The 24,453-nt window shown below is 41.7% G+C and overlaps 1 protein-coding gene across 5 annotated transcripts in view; it reads right to left on the bottom strand.

Moving 5' to 3' along the window:
* The window catches only part of SORT1 (sortilin 1), an 81,421-nt gene extending 57,680 nt beyond the window's left edge, over positions 1-23,741 (bottom strand). Inside the window, exon 1 of one of the 5 annotated variants that reach the window (XM_032249864.1) lies at positions 23,389-23,741. In XM_032249864.1, coding sequence (XP_032105755.1) covers positions 23,389-23,694 — 306 coding nt within the window. In that variant the 5' untranslated portion in view covers positions 23,695-23,741. Of the gene's footprint in view, positions 1-18,496; positions 20,645-23,005; positions 23,137-23,388 lie in introns of those variants that run through there. The other 4 variants (XM_032249863.1, XM_032249866.1, XM_032249865.1 and 1 more) reach the window with 4 other exon arrangements.
* Positions 23,742-24,453: the final 712 nt, after the last annotated feature.

Below are 24,453 nucleotides of genomic sequence, written 5' to 3'. Positions count from 1 at the left end.
AAACAACTAAAACAAAAAAACAACAACAGAATATATGAAATGACTGTTTCCAAGATACTGGATATCAGGCACAAAGGACAAAATTCCTGAAAGACAGGAACTGAACAAGGAGGGACTCGACCCTACAGTTTCCCTGGCCTACTGCCTGGAGAGAATTTCAGGCACAGTGCAGGGAAGGGGCACACAGGCAGAGCCCAGAGTTCTCCCTAAACTGAAGAGAGGAAGCCGGTAGTCTGGGGAGGCCACAGAGGCCAGAGTTCACAGGGCAAAAGATCAGAGAAGAAAGACTTACACAGAAAAAAAAAAATGCTGGAGACCTGAGGAAGTGGCCTCCCCAGTCACCCTGCCAAGTCTTCAGCTGAAAACCATCATGTGAGGACACTACCTGAGGCCAGGGAAATACTTACCTGAAGGGACGGCAGAGAACAATATTCAGACCTCACACAGGACCAGGAATAATTCCTATTCCTGGAAACCACAATAGAAAACCTTGTATTTCAAGAAAGTTGGGTACAGTACTCAGAAACACTTACGCCTCTGTGGCAAAGAAAAATAACCCCAGACTAAATGTTGTGCTGGTCCTGCCGAAACAAGCTTAAAAGCAAGACCTAAAAGGATCAAACTGTTTCCAAGTAACCAATGTTCCAGAACAAAGTCCAATGATATTTAGAAGAATACAAAAATTGCACCCAACAAGATAAAACTCACAATATCCAACTGAAAAATCACCAGGTGGCTAGGTGCTGTAGCTCATGTCTATAAAGCCAGAGCTTTGGGAGGCAGAGGTGGGAGGATCACTTGAGGTCAGGAATTCTAAGCCAGCTTGGGCAATGTGGCAAGACTCCCATTTCCACAAAAACAATTTTTTAAAAAAATCAGCTAGGTATGGTGGTATACGTTTGCAGCCCTAGCTACTTGGGAGGCTGAGGCAGGAGGATCGCTTGAGCTCAGGAGTTTGAGGCTACAGTGAGCTATGATTACACCACTGCACTCCAGCCTGAGCAACAGAGCAAGATTCTGTCTCTTAAAATAAATTTTTAAAAATCACCAGGCACGCAAGGAAGAAATCAGGACCCACAATGAAAAGAAAAATCAAACTGACTCAGAAATAATAAAGATAAGTAGTAGTTAAGGACATTGAAACGGTTATAACTGTACTCCACATGTTTAAGAAATTAGAGAATAGACTAAGGATGTTAAAGAAAAAAAATTTTTTTAAATACTTAAATCAGGCAGGGCATGGTGGCTCACACCTGTAATTCCAGAGTTTTGGAAGGCCAAGGCTGGCAGATCACTTGAGGTCAGGAGTTTGAGACCAGCCTGACCAACACGGTGAAATCCCATCTCTACTAAAAATAGAAAAATTAGCTGGGTGTGGTGGCGGGCACCTGTAATCCCAGCTATTCAGGAGGCTGAGACAGGAGAATCACTTGAACCCAGGAGGCAGAAGTTGCAGTGAGCCGAGATCGTGCCACTGTACTCCAGCTTGGGCGACAAGAATAAAACTCAATCCCAAAAAAAAAAAAAACAAAAAGACTTAAATCAGACTCGTATAAAGAAGAATTACAATGTCTGAGATGAAAAATACACTAGATAAGGCACTGTGGCTCATGCCTGTAATCCCAGCACTTCGGGAGGCTGAGGCAGGCAGATCACCTGAGGTGAGGCGTTCAAGACCAGCCTGGCCAACATGGTGAAACCCTGTCTCTATTAAAAATACAAAAATTAGGTGGCTGAGGCAGAATTGCTTGAATCTGGGAAGTGGAGGTTGTAGCGAGCAGAGATTGTTCCAGGCTGAGTGACAGAGTGAGATACTACCTAAAAAAAAAAAAGACAACAACACTGAATAGGCTGAACAGATTAGACATTGTAGAAGAGATGAATGAATATAAAACCATACCAACAGAAACTATCCAAAGTGAAACACAGAAATTTAAAAAGAAAAGACAAAAATAGAACAGAGTCATCAATTCTACAGTTCTACAAATGTTCTTGAAGTTATTCTGCAGCTCAGTGATGGCTCTGTTCATTCTTTTTGAAGTGGAACAACTTCAAGCAGCTAATTATATATGCAATCAGGGCATTTAGAGGAGGGTGGGGTAGGGACAGAAAAAAAATTAAGATATAATAGCCAAAATTTCCCCAAATTTGATGAAAAGGATAAACCCAGAGATCCAACAAGCTCAGAAACTCTAATCTCAAGAAACACGATGAAAATGACACCAAAGCACATCATATTCAAATGATCTAAAATCAGCAATAGAGAAAAGTCTTAAAAGCCTCCAGAAAACCAAATGACATTACATATGGATAAACAAAGAATGATAGCAGACTTTTCCTCAGAAACAACACAAGCCAGATAGTGGAGTAACATATCTAAAGTACAGGGAAAAAAACTGTCGAGCTGTAACTCTATAGCAAGTGAAACTATTTTTCAAAAATGCATACCATCTCATACTAGGGAGAATGACTATTATTAAACAAACCAACCAACCAACAGATACTGGTGAGGCTGTGGAGTAAAGGGAATGTTTATACACTGTTGGAGGGAACATTTAGCTGCTGTGAAAAGCAATTTGGAGATTTCTCAAAGAACTTAGAACTATGACCTAACCCACTTGTTATATATCCAGAAGAAAACAAATCATTCTACCAAAAAGACACATGTACTATGTTAATTATAGCTTTATTTACAATAGCAAAGACATAGAATCAACCAAGGTGCCCATCAGCAGTGGACTGGATAAAGAAAATGTGGTCCATATACACCATGGAATACTATGGAGCCATGAAAGGAATGACATCATGTCTTTTGCAGCAACATGGATGCAGCTGGAGGCCATTATCCTAAGTAAATTAACACAGAAACAGAAAACCAAATACCACGTGCTCTCACGTATACTAGAAGGTAAATGCTGGGTACTCATGAACATAAAGATGGCAACAACAGAAATGGGGTTATTAGAGGAGGGATGGAGGTGAATATTGAAAAACTAACTATTGGGGACACTATGCTCACGACCTGAGTGATGGGATCATTTATACCCCAGGACCACACAATATACACAGGTAACAAACCTGCACATGTACCCCTAACTCTAAAAGTTGAAAAAAATGCACGTTTCAAAAAAGAAAAGTTCCGTGCACTTGACCATTGCTCCTCAGCATTCTACGGCAGATGTTTCTTTTTGACAGCCACAGGGGACAGACTATACCAGTGCAAAAGATCTGAAAGACAGCTGAAGTTCCATCTTTCCCCATAAAACCAACCGTTCTGGTCTGTGATTATCACAGCTCAAAGTGATCTCTTCCTAAGCATTATCCTCACAGCATGTATGGACATTCCTTGTACTATAACTATTTATATTTACATATAAATGTAAACTATACATGCAATGTAAACTATACATGTAGAACTGTCTACATATTTGTCTACCTCTCAAATTATGCTATAAATTCTTCATGGCAGACCTATAATTTGGTATTACCCATCAGGCCTAGCACAAGGTCTTATACCTATTAGATGCTCCACAAGCATCTCCATAAAAGTCTATTCACAAACTCCTGCTACTAACATTATTTCTTTTTTTCTTAGTATTTTTTTTTAACCCATGATAGCTGTTTGTCCTGAACTAACATTATTGATCTGTATATAATTTTCCTCCTAACACGGTTTCTGTTGTCTTAGTAAATAATGGCAATATAGGCTGGGTTCAGTGGCTTATGCCTGTAATCTCAGCACTTGGGAGGCCAAGGCGGGTGGATCACCAGGTCAAGAGATGGAGACCATCCTGGCCAACATGGTGAAACTCTGTCTCTACTAAAAATACAAAAATCAGCTGGGCATGGTGGCACATGCCTGTAGTCCCAGCTGCTGAGGAGGCTGAGGCAGGACAGTTACTCGAACCTGGGAGGCGGGGGTTGCAGTGAGCTGAGATCATGCCACTGCACTGCACTCCAGTCTGGCTGGCAGAGTGAGAATCCATCTCAAAATAGTAATAATAACAATAATAATAATGGTAGAATAGAGTTGATTCCTATGCTTTTCTAGTCAGCCAAGATACTGTTATAAACTGGTATGTGTTCTTAGCTGTTCACACACGATGGTGACCTTACTCCTCTCCTTCCTGTGGTAGTTACCATTAACTTTATGTAGCTAAACAAAGATGCCCCGAACACATCCAAGTGTTTAGAGGTATTGAGCAGGGGTAGTCTATACAGAAGAGAAATTCAAATTTCAAGTGAAGAAATAAAGGTCTGCACACTGAGATTTAAGCAGAGTTTACAGAGTGGGGAGGCAGATATAAGCAAGAGTAAGGCAATGAGGGAAGGCAGCTATGCAGGTAGAACACACAGGAAGATATATACAAGTATCTTGAAATTTTTCAAAGAGCAACCCAAATAAAATCTATTAACCCAAGGAGTAAAATGCTGAGTATACAGTAAATGCTATTAAGATTGTTAAAATAAAAAAGAATTTCAGGCTGGGTACGCTGGCTCATGCCAATTAAGGCTAGGTAAGAAGAATAAAAGAAATATAAGCAGAGGATAAGGCTTTGTTGCTAGAAAGTGCTAGAAAGAACTGAAAGGCAGAACAATCCCTATAGGAAGTGAAACCCAAAACCTCTGACACAATATTACCAAAGAATGTTCTAATATTAAAATAATGAACCACATGAAAGCATCTAGTACTATGTCGGAGAATCCAGCCAATAGAAGGTAGAGTGAATGTTATTAAAAAAAAAAAAAAAGATGTTATGTGTTAGCTGTGTAAATGACAATTCAAATGGAGAGTATGGGGAAAGTTGAAGCCTGTTTTGTTTCTGGTAAACAACTGCTGTGCTGCTGTAATGTAGCATGCCTAAGAGGCAGGTTATTTAGCACAGGGGTGCCCAGTCTTTTGGCACAAAGGGAACATGATCTGGTCACTACATATTGCTAAGGAGTTAGCTAAATATATGATCTAGAAACAGGTCAAAATTAAGGAAAACTACGTAAATATGCTGTTTCTCTGCTTAACAGTCCAAAAGCCAGTACCCAGAGGAGCCAGAGCAAATACAGTAATTTGGATAATCTAATCATACCCTAGAATAAGAAACTCAGATGCCAAGAATTCTGAATCGTTGGGTAAAATGTCAGCTTGATTCTACTAGGAGCAGATGAGCATAAAATTATTGCCACTTTTGGAAAAATTGATTAATCCCATGGCAGAGCTACTGGCACAGGAATAGACAAGACAAATCAATAGAGCGAAACAGATCCAGGAACGGATGAGGTTTCTTTCAGCACATGATAAAGCTAGCACTTCAAGTTAGTGGTATAAAAACACTGGAAAAACTGGCTATTTGGAAACAAAATAAAAAGCTGAATTCCTAACTCCCTTCTTAAAATGCCCAAACAAATTCCACATAGGGCAAAGATTTAAATGTAAAAAAATTACATTTAAAAAATGCTAGAAATAGCCAGGCACAGTGGCTCATACCTGTAATCCTGGCACTTTGGGAGGACAAGGTGGGTGGACTGCTTAAGTCCAGGAGTTTGAGACCAACCTGGGCAACATAGTGAGACCCTGTCTCTACCAAAAACAAACAAACAAAAATAGCCAGATGTGGTGGCATGGCGTGCGTTGGTGGTCCCAGCTACTTAGGAGATTGAGGTGTGGGGCTGCTTGAGCCTGGGAGTTCGAGGCTGTGGTGATCTGTGATGGCACCACTGTACTCCAGCCTGGGTGACAGAATGAGACCCTGTCTCAAAAAATGATACTAGAAGTATATGTGAATATTTTTATAACCTTGGAATGGAAGACCTTTACAAAAATGATACAAAAATCAGAACCCATATTTAAGGATTTACTTTGACTATTTGAAAAGTTCAAATTGCAAAACGCCAAAGAGAAAGCTGAATAAAATTGGGAAAAATTATTTGTAATATGACAAAGTTTTTGTTTTGTTTTTGAGATGGAGTCTCGCTCTGTCACACAGGCTGGAATGCAGTGGGGCGATCTCGGCTCACTGTAACCTCCGTCTTTCGGGTTCAAGCAGTTCTCCTGCCTCAGCCCCCTGAGTAGCTGGAATTACAGGCGCATGCCACCATGCCTGGCTAATTTTTGTATTTTTAGTAGAGACGGGGTTTCACTATGTTGGTCGGGATGGTCCTAACTCCTGACCTTGTGATCCACCCGCCTCGGCCTCCCAGAGTGTTTGGATTACAGGCGTGAGCCACTGCACTTGGCCTGTAACAAAGTATTAATATAGGAAGGGTTTGAATTTATATAAAAATTATTTGTAACATGACAAAGTATTAATACAGAAAGGGTTTTCAAATCAGTAAGAAACAGGCCAAAACCTCAAATAGGTTTTTGGAAAATAGGCAAAGAATGTAAGCACCCAATTGAAATGCCCAATAAATATGAAAAGCTTTTAATCTCTTAAAAAAAAAAAAAAAAAAAAGGCCAGTGCAGTGGTTCACACTGTAAGCCTAGGTGGGAGGACTTCTTGAGCCCAGGAGTTTGAGACCAGCCTGGGCAACATGGCAAAACCCTGTCTCTACAACAAATTCTTAAAAATTAGCCAGGTGTGGTAGTGGGCACCTGTAGTCCCAGCTACTGAGGAGGCTGAGATGGGAGGATGGCTTGAGCCCAGGAGGTAGAGGTTGCAGTGAACCAAAAAAGAAAAAAGTAATATAACATTTTTGCTGTTCAGGCTGTCAAAGATAAAAGACTAGACAAAATGTATCCAGTGAGGGCACAGAGACCAGAGCACCTTTTTGATGGTGGGTGGGGGTACATAAATTGCTGCAACTTTTCTGGAGAGCTATCTGGTGATGCAAATAAAAACTGAGAACATCCATATGATGTTACCTAGCAAATCCTATTCTTAGGAATTTGTCATTAGGGGATAATTATACAACTTTATAAAAGATGTCATATATTGGGGTGATTACTATAGCTAACAACTATTGAACATTCTCTGCATGTCATCTTCTGTGTTAGGTATCTTATACACATTATTATTTAATCCACATAACAACCCTATGAGATATTACTATACCCATATATTATAAACGAAGAACTGGAGATTTTTTAAGTAAATTATATTATGTCATAAAACAATATATCAGGTACTATTAAAATGTTTCAGGAACAAGGAAAAAAGAAAAATTTAAAAAATTTAAAAACCCAAAACAAAAATGTTTCAGGTATTTACTGACATTGAAAGATACTCATAGCATATTAGTAAAAAGCAGGCTACAAAACAGCATGTGACATCATATATGCATATTTATGGTTAAAATGATATCTGGGGCCAGGCACAGTGGCTCACACCTATAATCCTAGCACTCTGGGAGGCTGAGGCAGGATGACTGCTGGAGCTCAGGAGTTTGAGACCAGCCTGGGCAACACAGTGAGACTCTGACTCAACAACAAAACAACAACAACAACAACAACAACAACTAGCCAGGCATGCTGGCAAGCACCTGTAGTGCCAGCTACATTGTCTGAGCCCAGGAGGTCAAGGCTACAGTGAGGCATGATTGTGCCACTGCACTCTAGCCTGGATGACAGAGCAAGAGTGCCTCTTAAAAAACAAAAAAATAGACATCTGGAATGATACTCTTATATCAATAGCAACTGTCTTTAAGTGGTATTACAGAATTGATTGTACTCTTTTTTATAGTTTTTCTAGAGTCCACGAATCACTCTCATCCCACCTTCAATTGGCAGGAATCATTTTTTAATAAAACTATATAAGTAAGCTATTTTTAGCTAAAAAAAAAAAAAAGAAAGAAAGAAAAGACGACGTATAAAGGAAAGGGTACTACAAAAAGTACACATAGACCATGTTAGTTTATTATTATTTTTTTGAGAGAGAGTTCAAAAAAATTTTTTTTGAGACAGGTTCAAGTGATTCTTGTGCCTTAGCCTCCCCAGTAGCTAAAATTACAGGTGCACTCCCATGCCTGGCTAATTTCTGTAATTTTAGTAGAGACGGGGTTTCACCATGTTGGCCAGGGTGGTTTCGAACTCCTGAACTCAAGTGATCCTCTGCTACACTGAGGCACAGGATCTTAGGTGGTCTTGATTTAAGGTAGACCTCCTAATATCATTACTCACTGATATACTAAACTACCTTTTCAGAGTCACATTCAGAGCCTTTTGTCCATTACTTATTGAATAGTGATTTCTGACGTCCCAGATGGTACCAACAGCCATCTACTGCCCTCAGTAGGGGAGGTCTGGGCAGCAAGAAGTCACTGGCTGGCATTTATAGTTGCCATCCGACTGTCAAATAGGTTTTCAGGAATTCATTATGTTAGAAAGCAGGGGACAGCTTGTACTACCTTCTCTAAAATGCATCTACCTTGAGAGCTGATGATACAAGATTCATCCAAGCATTTATTGCCTACCGTCTTAACGCAGGAGGCCCCCACACTTTAGAGTTCATGAATTAGCACAATGTCCATTTCTATGATCATTTGAATATGCCCTAGGATCTGTTCAGAAATGAAGAAAGGCAACAAAACACAAGATTCTTCACAGAAACAACCACCTTCACATCTAATTAAACTAGAAGCTAAATTATAAGCTTGGAAAATTTAGAGTTGGTCTCAAGAGTCACTGTAGCTTGGAAAAAAATTCAGTCATGAGAAACTTCTATCTTTAGTTACACACATGATCAAAAATAAAACACTGAAAAAAACTAACACTGGCACTACTGGGTGTAGGTCAGTTTTCCCAAGGCAAGTCCCAGCTAAAAAGCCACTTGCCGATTGCCTGACCATGTCCCTATCAGGAGCAGCCTTTCTGACAAGCAAAGAAGGAAGTGAATTCAATGATGGCATCCTTCACATACGTGCCCTCTTTCAACAATTGTCTGCATGCCTACCATGTGCTGTGATAACACTTGCTCTGAGCTATTGAAGATTATACTCTATCTAAACAGGCATCTTATGTACAGAAAGCTAAATGTGAAGGCGAAACACACTAGACTTTCAATCTACAGATGTCAGCCTGTCATGGTGAAAATAAAACTACAGAAGGATGTTAAGCCTAGTCCAGTAACTGATTGGGAAGGTAGGCACAAATCACCTTCTCTCTTGGGAAACCATTTCCTCAGAAGTAAAACCAAGAATTATAAAAGAAAGGCAATGGTGATCCCATAAAGACTGGGAATCTAGAGTTAGGCATCCAAACCCCAGTGAGGCCTAGAACACAACTCGAGTGATGCTCTCGCAGGCAGGAAGAAAATCCTAACAGAATATAGTTCTGTTAAATAAGGCACTGCTAGAATCATAAAACATGAGCCAGAAATAAGATCACAAATGTTCCAGCTCTCATGAAGTCTATTCTTAGAAATGACAAAAATTAACCGCAAAATAATGTACAAGTTTTCAAATCTGTTTAATTATTCAGAGTTTTCTGAGGCAGCACGATACAGAGGGGAGTACTAGGCTAATAATCAGTCAGCCCGAATTTTATTTCCAGCTGTGTGAAGTTGGGCAGCCCAACCTAACATCATTACCAAACTGAGGGGGCTGGAATGACCATCTTTCTAGTCTCTCTAAGTTTTAAAATTCTATGACTCATCAATAATTTAGCTACTCAGTTTGCTTTTCCTCTGCTATGTATCTGGGTTTTTGTTGTTTTAGAGATCAGCTCCCTGCTCTACAACAGGCCAGTGTTCAAAGGAGAGGGGCAACAGTAACCTCCATGATCTAGATACCTCAGAAACATGGATACTCACTAAAAAGAAGCAGGGAGACCCCTGATGCCACTATCATGCATTAAATATCTGTGCATTCAGCCTCTAAGAGAAATTTGCAGACCATCACTCTAATTCAATTTATTAAACTGGTTAGAATTGTCTAATATTAGAAATCTCCTTTCTTAGCATAGAGAGGAAGCAAATCAGAGACAGACAGAGACAACAGCAAGAGGAAGAGGATATTACAAAAGTAATTACAAAGGGAATACCACTTCTGCAGGAAAAAAGCAAACAGAAATACCATTTCTGCAGAAAACAAATACCACTGCCAGGCAGACAATGGCATTAAGCTTATAATCTAGGACATTTGAAATGCGAGAAGATAGCCCCACGTATCTCAATAGCCCCCGTGGGTATTAAATGTCACATCACATTAAAATACTGTGAGTCGTTGTCTTAGACCATTTTCAGTTGCTATAAGAGAATATCCAAGACTGGGTAATTTATAAAGAAAAGATGCTTATTTAGCTCACAGTTCTGGAGGCTGTGATGTCCAAGAGCATGGCATAGGCATCTGTTGAGGATCATCCCATGGCAGAAAGCAGAAGCAAGCAAAGGAGATACAGAAAATAAATAGGGCCAGGCATGGTGGCTCATGCCTGTAATCCTAGCACTCTGGGAGACCAAGATAGGCAGATCACTTGAGGTCGGGAGTTTGAGACCAGCCTGACCAACATGGTGAAACCCCGTCTCTACTAAAAATACAAAAATTAGCTGGGCGTGGTAGCACACACCTGCAATCCCAGCTACTTGGGAGGCAGAGGCACAAGAATCTCTTGAACCTGGGAGGCAGAGGTTGCAGTGAGCTGAGATCACAACACAGTACTACGGCCTGGGAAATAGAGTGAGACTGCCTCAAAGAAAAGGAAAAGAAAAGAAAAGAAGAGAAAAGAAAAGGACAAAACTCTACCCCTTCTATAATTAACCCACTCTTGGAATAAAGGCCTGAATCCATTCATGAGTTGGTGCCCTCATGATACAGTCTCTCTTAAAGATCCACCACTTAATACTGTTGCATTGATGATTAAGTTCCTAAAACATGAATTTGGGGGAGGCACATTCAAATCACAGTAGTCCTGGTATAGCATGATTTATTCTCTTCTTAGTGACCTAGACTCATACTGTTGGCTAAGAAGTCAGAGAAGTATATTAGAAAGATTTCCATTAAAAAAGCAAGCAAACAAAACCTTTGGCACTTATAAAGGGTAGGCTTAGTTTTTGAAAAAGTCACTTCCATGCAACAATTCATCTCTCAATAAATGAGTTACATTTCAAAATTTTTTGCCTTTGTTATATCTTAGTTCATTTTAAAGAAAAGAAAGTGACAAAGAGATATGGTCCAGTTGCCAGCTGACTGAGCCGATAGAACCATAAAGGCTTGCTGCTTATCCCCTGGGTGTGGGCACTGACCCCTCCCCCCATTCCGTCTGTTACAACCACCCTGGCCTTCTTCCAGGTCCTGGAGTATGCCAAGCTCTTTCTAGATCCAGGCCTTATGAACATGTTGTTCTCTCTGCCTGAGATACTGTTCCTGGCAAAATCCTATCCAACTATCAGTTTAAGTTATTTCTCAACGAATCTCTCTTAATGCCCCAGACTAAAAATGACCTCTGTCAATTATTCTCCTGTGGTTACTATTTCTCTTCTTGGTAGTTATCACATTTATAATTACATATTGTTTAGTGCCATTTTCTCTATTGGTCCAAAAAGCTCCATCAAAGCAGGGGGCTCATCTGTTGTGTTCTATACCAGTCCCAGGACCTGATGCAGTGCCTCATGTGTGTAGGTGTTCAATAAACAACTGCTGAATTAAAGAAAAACAATGATATTTAACCTTCACTGAACACTTACTATATTAGTATTATATATATTAAGGTACTCACTGTTAATTTATAAAGAAAGCAGCAGGCTCAGAGAGGTTAAGTAATTTGCTCAAAGTCAAAAAGTTGGTAAGTGGCAGAGCAAGGTTTCAAACTCATGTCTGTCTGACTCCAGACTACACATTTCATGACTACTCTTTCTTCAGCACTGTGGGAGGCAAAAGTGATGAAGGACTCATAGCACAAGCTGGGCCCCACCTTAAGGAGTTTATCATTTAGGGAATAAAACTTTTATAAATGAAACTGAACACAAAACAGAACACGAAGTGTTGTATTACATGGCATAGTCAAAAGTTATAGGAGAGAACAGGAAAAACTAACCAGGGCTAGAAGGGCATTCAGACAGGAAGAACGCCATGAAAACAAAGATGGAGAAGCAACAGAGCACATGGGGAGCTGAAGGGACTGGTTAGAAGGTCACTTTAACTGGAACAGAGGGTTAACATAGGTCAGGAAGTGGTGAATTTGCAGGTTAAAGAAATATGCACATAGGCCGGGTGTGGTGGCTCACACCTATAATCCTAGCACTTCAGGAGGCCCAGGCGGAAGGATCATTTTAGCCTAGGAATTCGAGACCAGCCTAGGCAGCATAGTAAGACCTCGTCTCTATTTTTAAATAATTGTTAAAAGTTTAAAAAAGCAACATGCACATAATAAAAAATAAGTTCACCTACATTCTGGTCTGCTATTCTTTAAAGCAAAGTTTCTGAGAAGTACCAATCACATCTCACTAATATTTCTTGAAACTTCACAGAGGGCTGTAGAGTACAAAGCTAACAGTAGCTGCTCAGTTAAAGAAAGGGATGAAATATGCAAGGTGCTATTTCAGAGCTATCAGCTTAAACCATAGTCATTAACTCTAACCAATTAAAGCTTAATGAAAGGGAAGAAAAATTGTTATTAAATTATAGTCTTAAAAAAATAATTTGGCCAGGTACAGTGGCTCATGCCTGTAATCCTAGCACTTTGGGAAGCCGAGGCAGGTGGATCATCTGAGTTTAGGAGTTCAACACCAGCTTGGACAACACAGTGAAACCCCATCTCTACTAAAAATACAAAAACTAGCCAGGTGTGGTGGTGCACACCTGTAGTCCCAGTTACTTTGAAGGCTGAAGCAAGAGGATCACTTGCGCCCACGAGGCAGAAGTTGCAGTGAGTTGAGATCATGCCATTGGACTCCATCCAGCCTGGGCGACAGTGAGGCTCTGTCTAAAATAGTAATAATAATAAATAATTTTAAGTTATTTAAACCTATTTACTAGCCAGGAACAAGGATATGTGCCTGTAGTCCTAGCTAGTGCAGAGGCTGAGGCAGGAGGATCACTTGAACCCAGGAATTCAAGCCCACACTGACACAGTAAAGACTATGCCTTTTAAATTTTTAAATTTTCTTTTAAAACAATACAAAAACTATTTAACCATACATGCTTGAAGCTATTATAACCAGATGACCAGGTGTCTGATTATTGTTTTCAGATTATTAATCTGATTATTTTCTTCTCCATCTCCCATAGCTTCAAGAAAGGCATTTTGAATAGATGATCTTTCCCTAACCCTGGCTCCCACCCTCCTCTTTTTTTATCTGGAGCCAGTTATGTAAATAGCACATTTTTTTTTTTACCTTTTAGATATGGGATCTCACTATGCTGCCCAGGCTGGCATACAGTGGTTATTTACAGATGCAATCATAATGCCTTATAGCCTTGAACTCCTGGGCTCAAGCTATTCTCCTGCCTCAGCCTTCCAAATAGCTGGAACTATAGGTGGGCACCACCACCTCCCCCTAATAATTCTTTTTTTTTAAGACAGTATCTCGGTCTGTTTCCCAGGCTGGAATGCAATGGTGTAATCATAGCTTACGACAGCCTCAAACTCCTGGGCTCAAGTGATCCCCTCAACTCAGACTCCTGCATGGCTAGGGCTACAGGCATAAGCTACCACACCAGGCTAATTAAAAAAAAAATCTTTTTATACAGATGGGTCTCACTATGTTGCCCAGGGAGGTTTCAAACTCATGAACTTAAGTGATCCTCTCGCCTCAGATTCCAAAACCCTTGTGATTACAGGTGTAAGCCACCCTGCTTAGCCAGGGCTAATATATCTGAATCCACATGCAGTTCTTGTGAAAACCTCTAATAATTCTCTAGAAATATTAGAGATATAAAAAAATAAAAACGTACAAATATTTAAGCATCTAACTGGTAATGTGTCAGAAGCTTTGTAGAGAAAATCATTACTCAACAAAAGAGTATACTCTAAATTCCGTACCATCTCTTAATCTTCACAATGACCCTAAGAGGAAGATATTAGTACTCCCATTTCACAGATGAGAAATCTAAGATTCAGAGAGGTTAATTTGTCCACGGTCATCACTGAAGTTTGAATCCAGGTCTAATAGCTGAGATCCTGTTCCCCAAACCACTGCCTCAAACCACCATCAATCACATTAACAGAAGTCTGACATAATCACAAAGGTTTAAAAAGGAAGAAAACCACTACATACACATCTTACATTTCTGCCAATCTTGACTCACTTTCATTCTTGCCACCCCCACCCCAGCCTGTCATCCAACTCTGCCAAGTGATAAACCAAATGCATTTATGCCTCATCCGCCTGCTTTAATACATGTTTGGCTGGGGGCTGAAGCTACCAGGATCACCGGGCTGATAGGCGGGCCCTGTGGAGGCTGTGACACATCAACAGGTTTGTTAAGGAATTATGCAGATCATACTGACAGTACTTCAAAGTTTCAAAACATTTTCACATATATCTTCTCTTCAAAACTTCATGATAATCCTCCATTTTATGTGATGGGAAACTGAGGCTTAGAAAGGCTAGTTGAGCTCTGTCGAGGGTAGTATGATCTTGAGGAGCAGGGCAGAATTCACAACTATAATTACTTATAACTAGGGTCTCATAACTGCCTTATCCTGAAGCAAATGCATTGATTTCGACATGCATATGAAATACTTCCAAATGCAACACCATGTTAGGACATCTGTGTTCTATTCCCAGCCCTTAGCCTGTAAGCAAGTCAGCCAGCCGCAGTAGCAAAAGGGCTCTGACCAGCTAATCAGCCCAATAATCCATGATTCAAATGGTTAACCACAGTATCAGCAAGAGTTCAACCTTATCCTTGTTCACAAATGTTCAGAAAAATCTGTTCATAGGCAACACTGTCTTACAGCTCCCGGCTTCCTCATGCCTTGCCTCATATTTTTCTTCAACCAGGTCCAGAAGTTTAGGAGTGTTTTTTGGAAACAGCAGCACTTCAAGTATAAAGGACGGTCTGCCCTGTCCTCTGTTCTGCTTTCCTCTGGAACCTATGCGTCCGAGACCACAGCAATGGCCAGCCTCTGAAAGGCGAGCTCTTCTTGGCTCCCGATTTCTTCCTCTGGTTCCTCCTGCTTTAGCCTCGTGTCTAGCACTATCTGTTAAAACTCTTTCACAAGTGAGTCCTTTTGCCAAACTTACCACACACATCTCTCCTCTTTCCATCCCCCACAAAAGAGCTTTTTTTTTTTTTTTTTTTTTAACTTCCTTATATGTTTTCCTGGAAACCTCAGACATACTCCCCATCAATTACGTCACGCTAAAATAAAGCTGCTATTGACCATCCCCTGAGCATATCCTGGATTTTCCTACTTCCTTCATGCCTTTACAGATCTCCCTAAAAATTACCTCCACTTTGATTCTCTCTTCAGCCAGAAGGCCTTCCCAGAACACTGCACTGTAGTGGTCAAGCCTTCCTCTAAACTCCTAGTGAGACATCTCTAAACACCTAACCTAAATCCTTAGGATAGCCCCAGTGCTTCGCTTTGTTTATACACAGGTCCGGACTCCCCTCAGTATATGGGAGGCAGCTCAGTAAGTGCCTAAATGAATGACATCTATATAGTACTTTAACAAAACACATTGATTAAACTTCTCATTTGACCCTCCAAACAATCCTGAGCTGCTGTTCTAGTTTAAAAAACAACTGTAAAGATCAGAGAAGTTAAGTGATTTTTTCATAGTCACACAGCCATGAAGCACCAGAGCCAGGACCCAAATCTGGGTATTGAGACATCTCTTTGGAATTTTGTATACAACATATCTATGTTTCGAATCCTTTGTGACAAATAGCAAGTAAAACATAAACATGATTTAAACTAACTTGTTTCTGGGAATTATTGAAGTTAATACAAATTTTCCTCCTCAGCTCAATTTCTCCTGGTCCTTTAGGGCAAGTGTATTGTGCAATGAGACTTGCAAACAGGCTTACGTACATTATTAGAAAGTGTGTGTGTGTGTGTGTCTGTGTGCGCGCGCGTGCGCATGTGTTTCAGGACATACAGAAAGAACAAAACTCTTATCAAAAGCGAACATAAGACAGAAGAGATAGTATTCATAGGCCAGAGAAGAAACATACATATATTTTCTTCTGATGAAAACAAATCAAGCCAATTAATCCTGTGTAAGTTTCTACAAGTGAATATATTTATGGGGAGCCGATCATCTATTTTCAAACACACAGGCAGCCAGGATGAAGAAGAAAAGCCCCAGTTTTGGCAGAGTACTATAGGAAACGGAAAAAGAAAAAATGAATTTGTTGCTATCTATTGGGTTTGCTTTTGGACTATTCAAGCTAGTAGCTTTCATTACCATTAGATTTTTTAGCCAACAAGGAACAAACAATGAAGTATTAACCCCAAAATAAAAGAGACAGATGTCTTTCATAACTATATGAAAAAAAGTACTTCTGCTATCTTTAAGAACACTCATATTTCATTGAAGCAAGTTCTGGAGGTGGTAGTAAATCACCCCCAGATGTGAAATCCATGCTATGTTCAAGTCTGACTGGGAGTCAAACAGCCACAGTTTGCTTCTAAATTTGGAATCAGGCAGTAATCACAGTGATCGCAACCTCTGGCCTCTCTTCTTCCCTATAAATCACAGAATTTTTAAAAGAAATTTTAAGGCTAGCCCAAAACTTCTCACGTTGCAGATGAGGAATGGAGGGCCAGAGACTAAAACACAAAATAGAAAATAAATTACATTCACAGAAAACTTCCTTAGCAGAACACGACAGGTTCTGAATGGAAGGATTTTATTTTACTGTGGTTTCCTGAGACTGGGATTGGGGACAGAAAAGGAAAAATAAAAAATATCCTCAATCTTTCACCTAACAATCTTCATAGGTATGAGGAATCTGTCATGAAGATTCATTCAACCAAACTATCTCAAAACCACACATTACTAATCCCACTTTGACTATCGTCACCATTGAAACAAGAAAGCTGCCGATAACTGACTGAAATTGATCAGCTTGTTCTTCAAGCCCCATTAATCCTCAAATCCACCTACATACAAATCACTGAGATCACATAGTGGGAAGAACAAGTTTTCACCAAGTTTCTAAAAACAGGAGTAAAAGATGCAATAGAAACACTGATTACAAAAGGACAGAAAGGGAACTGAAACTTGTAGAAATTTACAAATGCATTACTTAGTTCATAGTATTGTCAGAACCACTGCCATGGTTTTTTTTTTCTAGAAAAGCTGTATTTTTAATTACATGTCAAATGTGATGGCTTTGTCTGTCTTAATATTAGCTCCTAATTATATAAAACATCTGAGCCTCATTTCTCCAGCCTCAAAACACAGTTCACTTTCTGTAAAAGAAATTAAGGGGTAGGATTAGGTAGGAAGGAGGGAGAAGAACAAGTGCGACTCTCCTGTTCTGACCACTATAACTTGGTCCTAAGCACTGCCCACCATGTGATGGTCACATAAGGGTAACAGGCCAACTGGGACAAAGTTGGGGAGCACAGACTCTGCCGTGACCCACTGAGAATCCAATGCCTGTTGACAAGAGCTGATTGGAAACTGGCAGAGTGCAGAAGAAACTGTTAAAAGTATCTGTAACCCTGACATGAAAGATCTGATCAAAACAGCAGGATGGAGAGATTATTACTGTTATTGATACCACAAAAAGAAAACAGCCATTATAAATTGACCAGAACATAAGGCTTTTTCCAAGTACTTTCACAAGCAGACATGAGACTCAGATTTCTAATTAAAAATCACTGTGCACAGAGCCAAATATTTGAGTCAGCAGTGAACTTACCTAATTGTTACACTGCATTCCCTTGGAGCCATCTGTCATACCTGGCTAGCTTTCTACTCTCATCCCAACCAAACTTCAGATGAAGATGAACCCTTTCTCAGATAAATTACACTTCATCAAATCTGCTGATACTTTTTATTGAAATCTCCAATGCATAAGTCAACATCGCTCTGGGGGCTAAAGGTCTGACTACACATTGCATGGGAGAGGACTGATTTTTTTTTTTTTTTGAGACGGAGTTTCGCTCTTGTTACCCAGGCTGGAGTGCAATGGCGCGATCTCGGCTCACCGCAACCTCCGCCTCCTGTGTTCAGGCAATTCTCCTGCCTCAGCCTCCTGAGTAGCTGGGATTACAGGCACGTGCCACCATGCCCAGCTAATTTTTTGTAGTTTTAGTAGAGACGGGGTTTCACCATGTTGACCAGGATGGTCTCGATCTCTTGACCTCGTGATCCACCCGCCTCGGCCTCCCAAAATGCTGGGATTACAGGCTTGAGCCACCGCGCCCGGCCCTGAGGACTGATTCTTCATGAGGGTTTCGCTCACTCTGCTCAACCAGGACCAAGAAGGAGATCCTATAGAGTTCCTACTCCTTGATCCAAAAATGAACGGAAGAAACAGAACTCAAGAGATTATTAAATAAGCTAGACGGTTGGGGGTGCTGGAGAAGGTAGTATTAAGAGAGACCAAGTATTGGAATAAATGAGGCAGTTAAGAAGTTCCGGGGCATCAAAGGACTGACCTTCAGACTTCCGGGTGTTACAAAGGTCTGGCAATCCACAACAACAGACAGAGGGCCTCAGCGGCAGCTCCCTAAAGCCTCTGACAGGCACACTCAGTCCTGTCAGCTTGGATTCAGCCCTGCCAACGCCAGCAAACAAACACATGCATTCTTCCCAGAGCTGACACCCCATACAACACGGCCTCTCTACAGGGCCTGTTTACTTAAGAAGCCAGATGCTTTGATGTTGGAGTAGAAGTTGGGAAGTTATGTTTAAAGAAGTAGTTAGTGACAGGAGCAGAGGGAGGGCAGAAAATAAGCAACAGTTCCTGGCTTTACTCATCATAAGTTTAAAAAGTTTTAAGGAAATTGTCAAATGGGCTGTGCAAAGGAATGAGAAGTAAGAAAATTATGTCAGTCACCACCACAACTCTGGCCAAGGCATTTCCTCAGTTCCTTTAAGACAGTTTCATGCCTCCCCTCAAAGGGGTGCTTACAGCAGAAATGTTTTGAAGCAACCCAGCTTAGCAACCAACATTAATAAAGTCTTCTAGGCCTGCTCAATTTCACTCATGTACAAAGGTTATAAATGTCATGAATACTCCAAGCAGTTGAAGGAAAGAATCAGTTAAAAATGTGGCATGAAAGCAGTTTTCAGTTCAATGCAAAAGGAAGACTATGGAGTCTAAGAAAAGAGCATTTATAAATGATTCTTAATAATAGCTTCGTGAGTGCTAATAATGTGCCATTGTCCTAATGAGTTATTACATATGTATATATTATACAACACAATGTGATATGTTGTATTACAAACTATAACTCATTACAACTAATACAATGTAACATTACATTGTATATGTATATATTATGATACAAATATGCATTATGTAATATACATATATGTATATATCATGTATATATAATTTAACACACACTCATTTAATTCTATCACTCTATGAATTAAGTACTCTTATCTTCACTTTACAGATTAGGAACTGAGACACAGAAAGCTTAAGTAACTTACCCAAGATCACACAGTGACATGGCCAGGATTCGAATGCAGACAGTCCAGACAAGGCAGTGCTATACTGCCTTCCCATGATATGTCAAACCCTTAGCACAAAATTAGGGAGAATAATTTTTGGAAAGGTATAACTATTTATCCCTCTCCTTTGTTTTCTTACCATCCCTCTTGTTTTTTTAGTAATAACCAATATTTTTTATTTCCACTTTCCCATGAGTCTATCATAGCTAATTTATAATACTATAACTAGAAAGGAAAATGTTTTCCTCTCCTGCCTCAACTCCTAAAATAGAGCACTTACTCATTAGAACTTCTATGTGGAAAATATATACTGCATGTAATAAACCCAATACACTTGAAATATATTTTAAATTAATAGATTGAAAAAAAAATGATACGGGAGAAAAACATTAGAGATAAAAAGGGAGGCTTGGGCAAAGAGAAAAACCTGTTAGATTTCATGCACAAAGAAGCCTGAGTGGTCTTCAGGACACCAGTCCCCTAAAACCATAATATAAATGCACTATCATGTTTTAGCTTTACTGTGCTTTCTTAAGAAGACAGGTTAAATGCTAATACAAATATAAGCCACAGAAACAGGCCTAGTGGTTTTCTACAACCTTCTGAGGCTTTTCGTTCTCCAGTCTAAATGATCTTTTCTTTGTATCTTGGCACCCCCAGCATCTAGTACAGATCTAGGCATTTGGAGGGCATTCACGTACATGGATGATATGAATTAATCTGGCTTGAAATAAACAGCACCAAGTTAAAAGAAATAAGAGAACCGTGAACTTTTGATTTTTCTTGGGACACAAATCTTGTCATATTATATAGGAAAAATGATTCTAAGAGCACTTTCCTTCCCCAGTTGTACAAAGTATACAATGATCTCTGATAAAAAGTTGTTCCGTCATGCTGATACTTTTATTTCACACTGTTTTATAAAGGGTTCCAAAATACTAGATCTCTTTAATACAGGTCAGGATTCTTTATGACTTTTAAAAACAAATAAATAAATAGAACAGGTTACTACATAACAATTCTTGGCTAAGGAAGTGGTACTTTACTTAACCATTTTTAAGGTAAAGGATATTAAACAAAGGCTCTACCTTTTTTTTTTTTTTAAACCAGATACAGAAAGGATGAGATCTCTGAAGAAGAGACCACAGATATCAACAAGCGCAATTTTTTTTTTTTTTTTCCTGAGACAGAGTCTTGCTCTGTCGCCCAGACTGGAGTGCAGTGGTGTGATCTAGGCTCACTGCAACCTCCGCCTCCTGGGTTCAAGTGATCCTCATGCCTCAGCCTCCAGAGTAGTTGGGATTACAGGTGCATGCCACTGAGCCTGGCTAATTTTTGTATGTTTAGCAGAAACAGGGTTTCACCGTGTTAGCCAGGCTAATCTCGAACTCTTGACCTCAAGTGATCCACCTGCCTTGACCTCCCACAGTGCTGAGATTACAGATATGAGCCATGGTACCTGGCCAAAATAGCTATTTTAAATAAGGTCACTGAAAAAAGACTGGGAGAGAAAAGCTAAAAAAATAAATAAATAAAAATAAATAAATAAATAAATCATTAGAAACAGCTAAATGAAAGAAATAAAAGAAAATTTCTTAAAGAAGGAGTGGTTTTAGTTTGGCTCGTCCATAGATTTGGCCTTAGAACCTCTGAGCTAGTTTTTTCAACCTCTTGCTTTGGAATCAATATATTACAAATGACATATCAATTCAAACTAACCAGGAATACTCTGACTCAAGGAATAAACCAAGGCAGGGCATAGTAGCTCAGGCCTCTAATCCCAGCTCTGTGGAAGGCTAAGGTGGGCAGAGCACTTGAGCCCAGGAGTTCAAGACCAGCCTGGGCAACTGGGCAAAACCCTGTCTCTAAAAAAGAAAAAAAGAAAAAAGAAAAGAAAAGAACAATTAGCTAGATGCATGTGCCTGTAGTCCCAGCTGCTTGGGAGGCTGAGGTGGGAGGATCACTTGCACCCAGGAGGTCAGGGCTGCAGTGAGATGTGATCACACCAATGCATTCCAGCCTGGTCAAAAGAGTGAGACCCCATCTCAAAAAAATAGTAATTAAACAAAAATTAGCTAGGCATAGTGGTGCACACCTGTAGGCCCAGCTACTCAGAAGGCTGAGGTAAAACCCTGTCCAAAAAAAAAAAAAAAAAAAAGGAGTAAATCTAAATCCAGGAGTAGCAGCAGTCCTAAAGTTAGGTCAACCAGCAAGAGAAGAATTTGAAATATGGAATAAGAATGCTGTGTCCATCTGGTTCAAGGAAGGAAGTAGTCCAGTATAAATTAAGCATCAGTGTCGTAAAGCCTTTCTCAACCCCCCACTGTGAGAAGGCAGTCTATTCGATTATTTTTATTCTTTCTCATCAAGTAGGAAGACTTCCCAGTACTCATTCTACCCAATCTGTCCCACCCTTCAGCACTAGCTTGGTCTCCTTCATACAGCTGCTGCTCCAGCTGCACTAAGCACACTTATTCCTGAACACTTGTGTCTTGTGTCCCCAGATCAGAGAATTCTATCACAGGTAACAAGTATGGTCCAGATAACCAGGCAGTCCAAAGGGAAACTGAGGCTTAGCTGATATTGAAATGTGGTTACAGAAGGACAAGTGCAGGCACAGAGCCTTGGCCACCCATCCCTGCCCCCAAGTGCAATTCATTCTCTTTGAAAGAGGAAAACAAGCAAGCAAGAAAATATATAGAATTGAAAATACATTATGCAATGTAGCTAGCAAGGATTAAATTGTTAATTACAGAGAAAAAGGAGGAAAATGCCCAAGTTGTGCAGAAGCAAGAAGCCAGGACTTTTTTTTTTTTTTTTTTTTTTTTTTACGGAGTGTTTCTCATGTTACCCAGGCTGGAGTGCAATGGCGCGATCTCGGCTCACCGCAACCTGCGCCTCCTGGGTTCAGGCAATTCTCCTGCCTCAGCCTCCTGAGTAGCTGGGATTACAGGCATGCACCACCATGCCCAGCTAATTTTTTGTAGTTTTTAGTAGAGACGGGGTTTCACCATGTTGACCAGGATGGTCTCGATCTCTTGACCTCGTGATCCACCCGCCTCGGCCTCCCAAAGTGCTGGGATTACAGGCTTGAGCCACCGCGCCCGGCAGCCAGGACTTTTTTAATAACTGGTTTTGTCAATCCAGTAGTGTGCAAAGGTTGAGCTTGCTTGTCCCCAGGGACAGAAATACCACAATTCTGAAATACCACAATTCTGAAAGTCTGGCTCAAAGCAGAATGTATGCAATTCCTTTCTTAAGTATTGAAAATCTTATCATCACAGGATGTAGACATAGCTAGTCAGGGTTCCGTACCACGACAGAAGGTCAAATCTGAAGGAGTAAGGGAGATCACATAAATACTGCCATCTCATTTCCAAGCTAGTCCCCTTAACTATCAAAACACACGGTGACCCGACTGCTGCTTCTGGCCTCCTGAACTCCCGCCTCTCCACCCCGAAAGTACTGACCCAGAGAGGACACACCTTTGCTTCTGCGTAGCCCAACTTCTGCAACCGCTCAGAGTTAATTACTCCTTCAGCTTCTTGGGGCCTAATAGCTTTACTCGGTCCTGATTATTTATACAGACGGAAAACAATTACGCTCAAGAGATTTTGACAACTTAAAAAAAAAAAAAAAAGAATGCGGTGGAAGTCTAAGATTGCCTCCCCTGTGACGAAACACAGCCCCGCCGGCCGCCCAGACCCGACTCCGCCCGCCTGGCCGCCGCAGTTTCGGAGCTGCGACCCGGGGGGCGCGGGCGCGGTAGGGCCGGGGTCTCCTTTGGGAGTCGCGGGGCGCGCGGGCCGGAGGGGCGCGCGGGCGGCACCTGGAAGCCGAGCGGCGCCCGGCCCCGGCACCCGCTCACCTGGTGCGTGTTGTTGGCCAGCTTGGCGACGAAATCCCGGACCCGGCCGCATTCCTCGTCCTCGCCGGGCGCGCTGCGACGCCAACGGCCGCCGCGGGGAAACGCGCCCCCGGCCGCTGCCGCCCGCAGCCCCCAGCTCACCCCGATGGGGCCGGACCAGCGCGGCAGCGGCGCAGCAGGCGGCGGCGGCGCGTCCAGCCGGTCCTGGCCGAAGGTCGCAAGCGGCAGCAGCTGCAGGAGGAGAAAGAGGCCGAGGCCGTGGAGTCGGGACAGGAGGACGGCCGCAGCTCCTCGGGGTCGCTCCATCGCCGCCGAATGCCTACGCCGCCGACACCTGCCGCCCGGCGCGCCCGCCCACCCCCGCCGGCGCGCGCCACACCCCCGAGCCGAGCGCGGCGCTCCTTGGATACGCGCGGCCGGGCCTCTCCGCCCCATAGGCTGGCCGCCTGTCCCTCTTTCCCGGCCCACTCCTCATTGGCTCGCGTCGCCTCCGGCTTCGGGGGTCCTGGATTCGGATGCCAAGATGCGGGACTGATTGGCTGGAACGTGGCAGAGACTGCTGAGGTCAACCCCGCCTCGCCCAGCGTCTCCCGGGCCCGGCTGGCGGAGTTCACGCAAGAGCTTTTCCCACCTTCCCGCCGAGCCCTGGGCTCCTGGCGCCGCGACCCCTCGCCGCACCTCTAGCGCCCTCAAGCTGGTGCTGTGTTACTTCCCTCCTGTTCCCCAGAGACACCCCTAAAATTCCTTCGGTGAGGCAGAGCCTGGAAAATCTCCCCCAAGGAATCCTTGAGCTCGCTCAGCTGGAAAAAGGAGCTCCATCATGAACCGGGGCTTCAGGTTTTCATAAACCCGGCTCATTGGAGCGCCCATTGTCTGCTAAGCAGCCCCCTTGCTGCCAAGAAGGTGAATGCGAACTGGTGTGGGTCACATCCTACGGAGACAGACATCAGGACATCCGAAACTCCTGCAAGCCTGAAGAATAGTCTTTCCACACGTTTGGCCTCTCGCCTTCCTCTTCTTCGGGGAGGTAGGCCAAAGGCGGAATTACAGGTTTTCCAAGACTTC

The sequence above is a fragment of the Sapajus apella genome, unplaced genomic scaffold (assembly GCF_009761245.1).
Source record: "Sapajus apella isolate SASKATOON/1434 unplaced genomic scaffold, GSC_monkey_1.0 scaffold69, whole genome shotgun sequence".
NCBI classification, from domain to species: Eukaryota; Metazoa; Chordata; class Mammalia; order Primates; family Cebidae; genus Sapajus; species Sapajus apella.
This window is presented reverse-complemented; position numbering and strand designations above follow the sequence as displayed.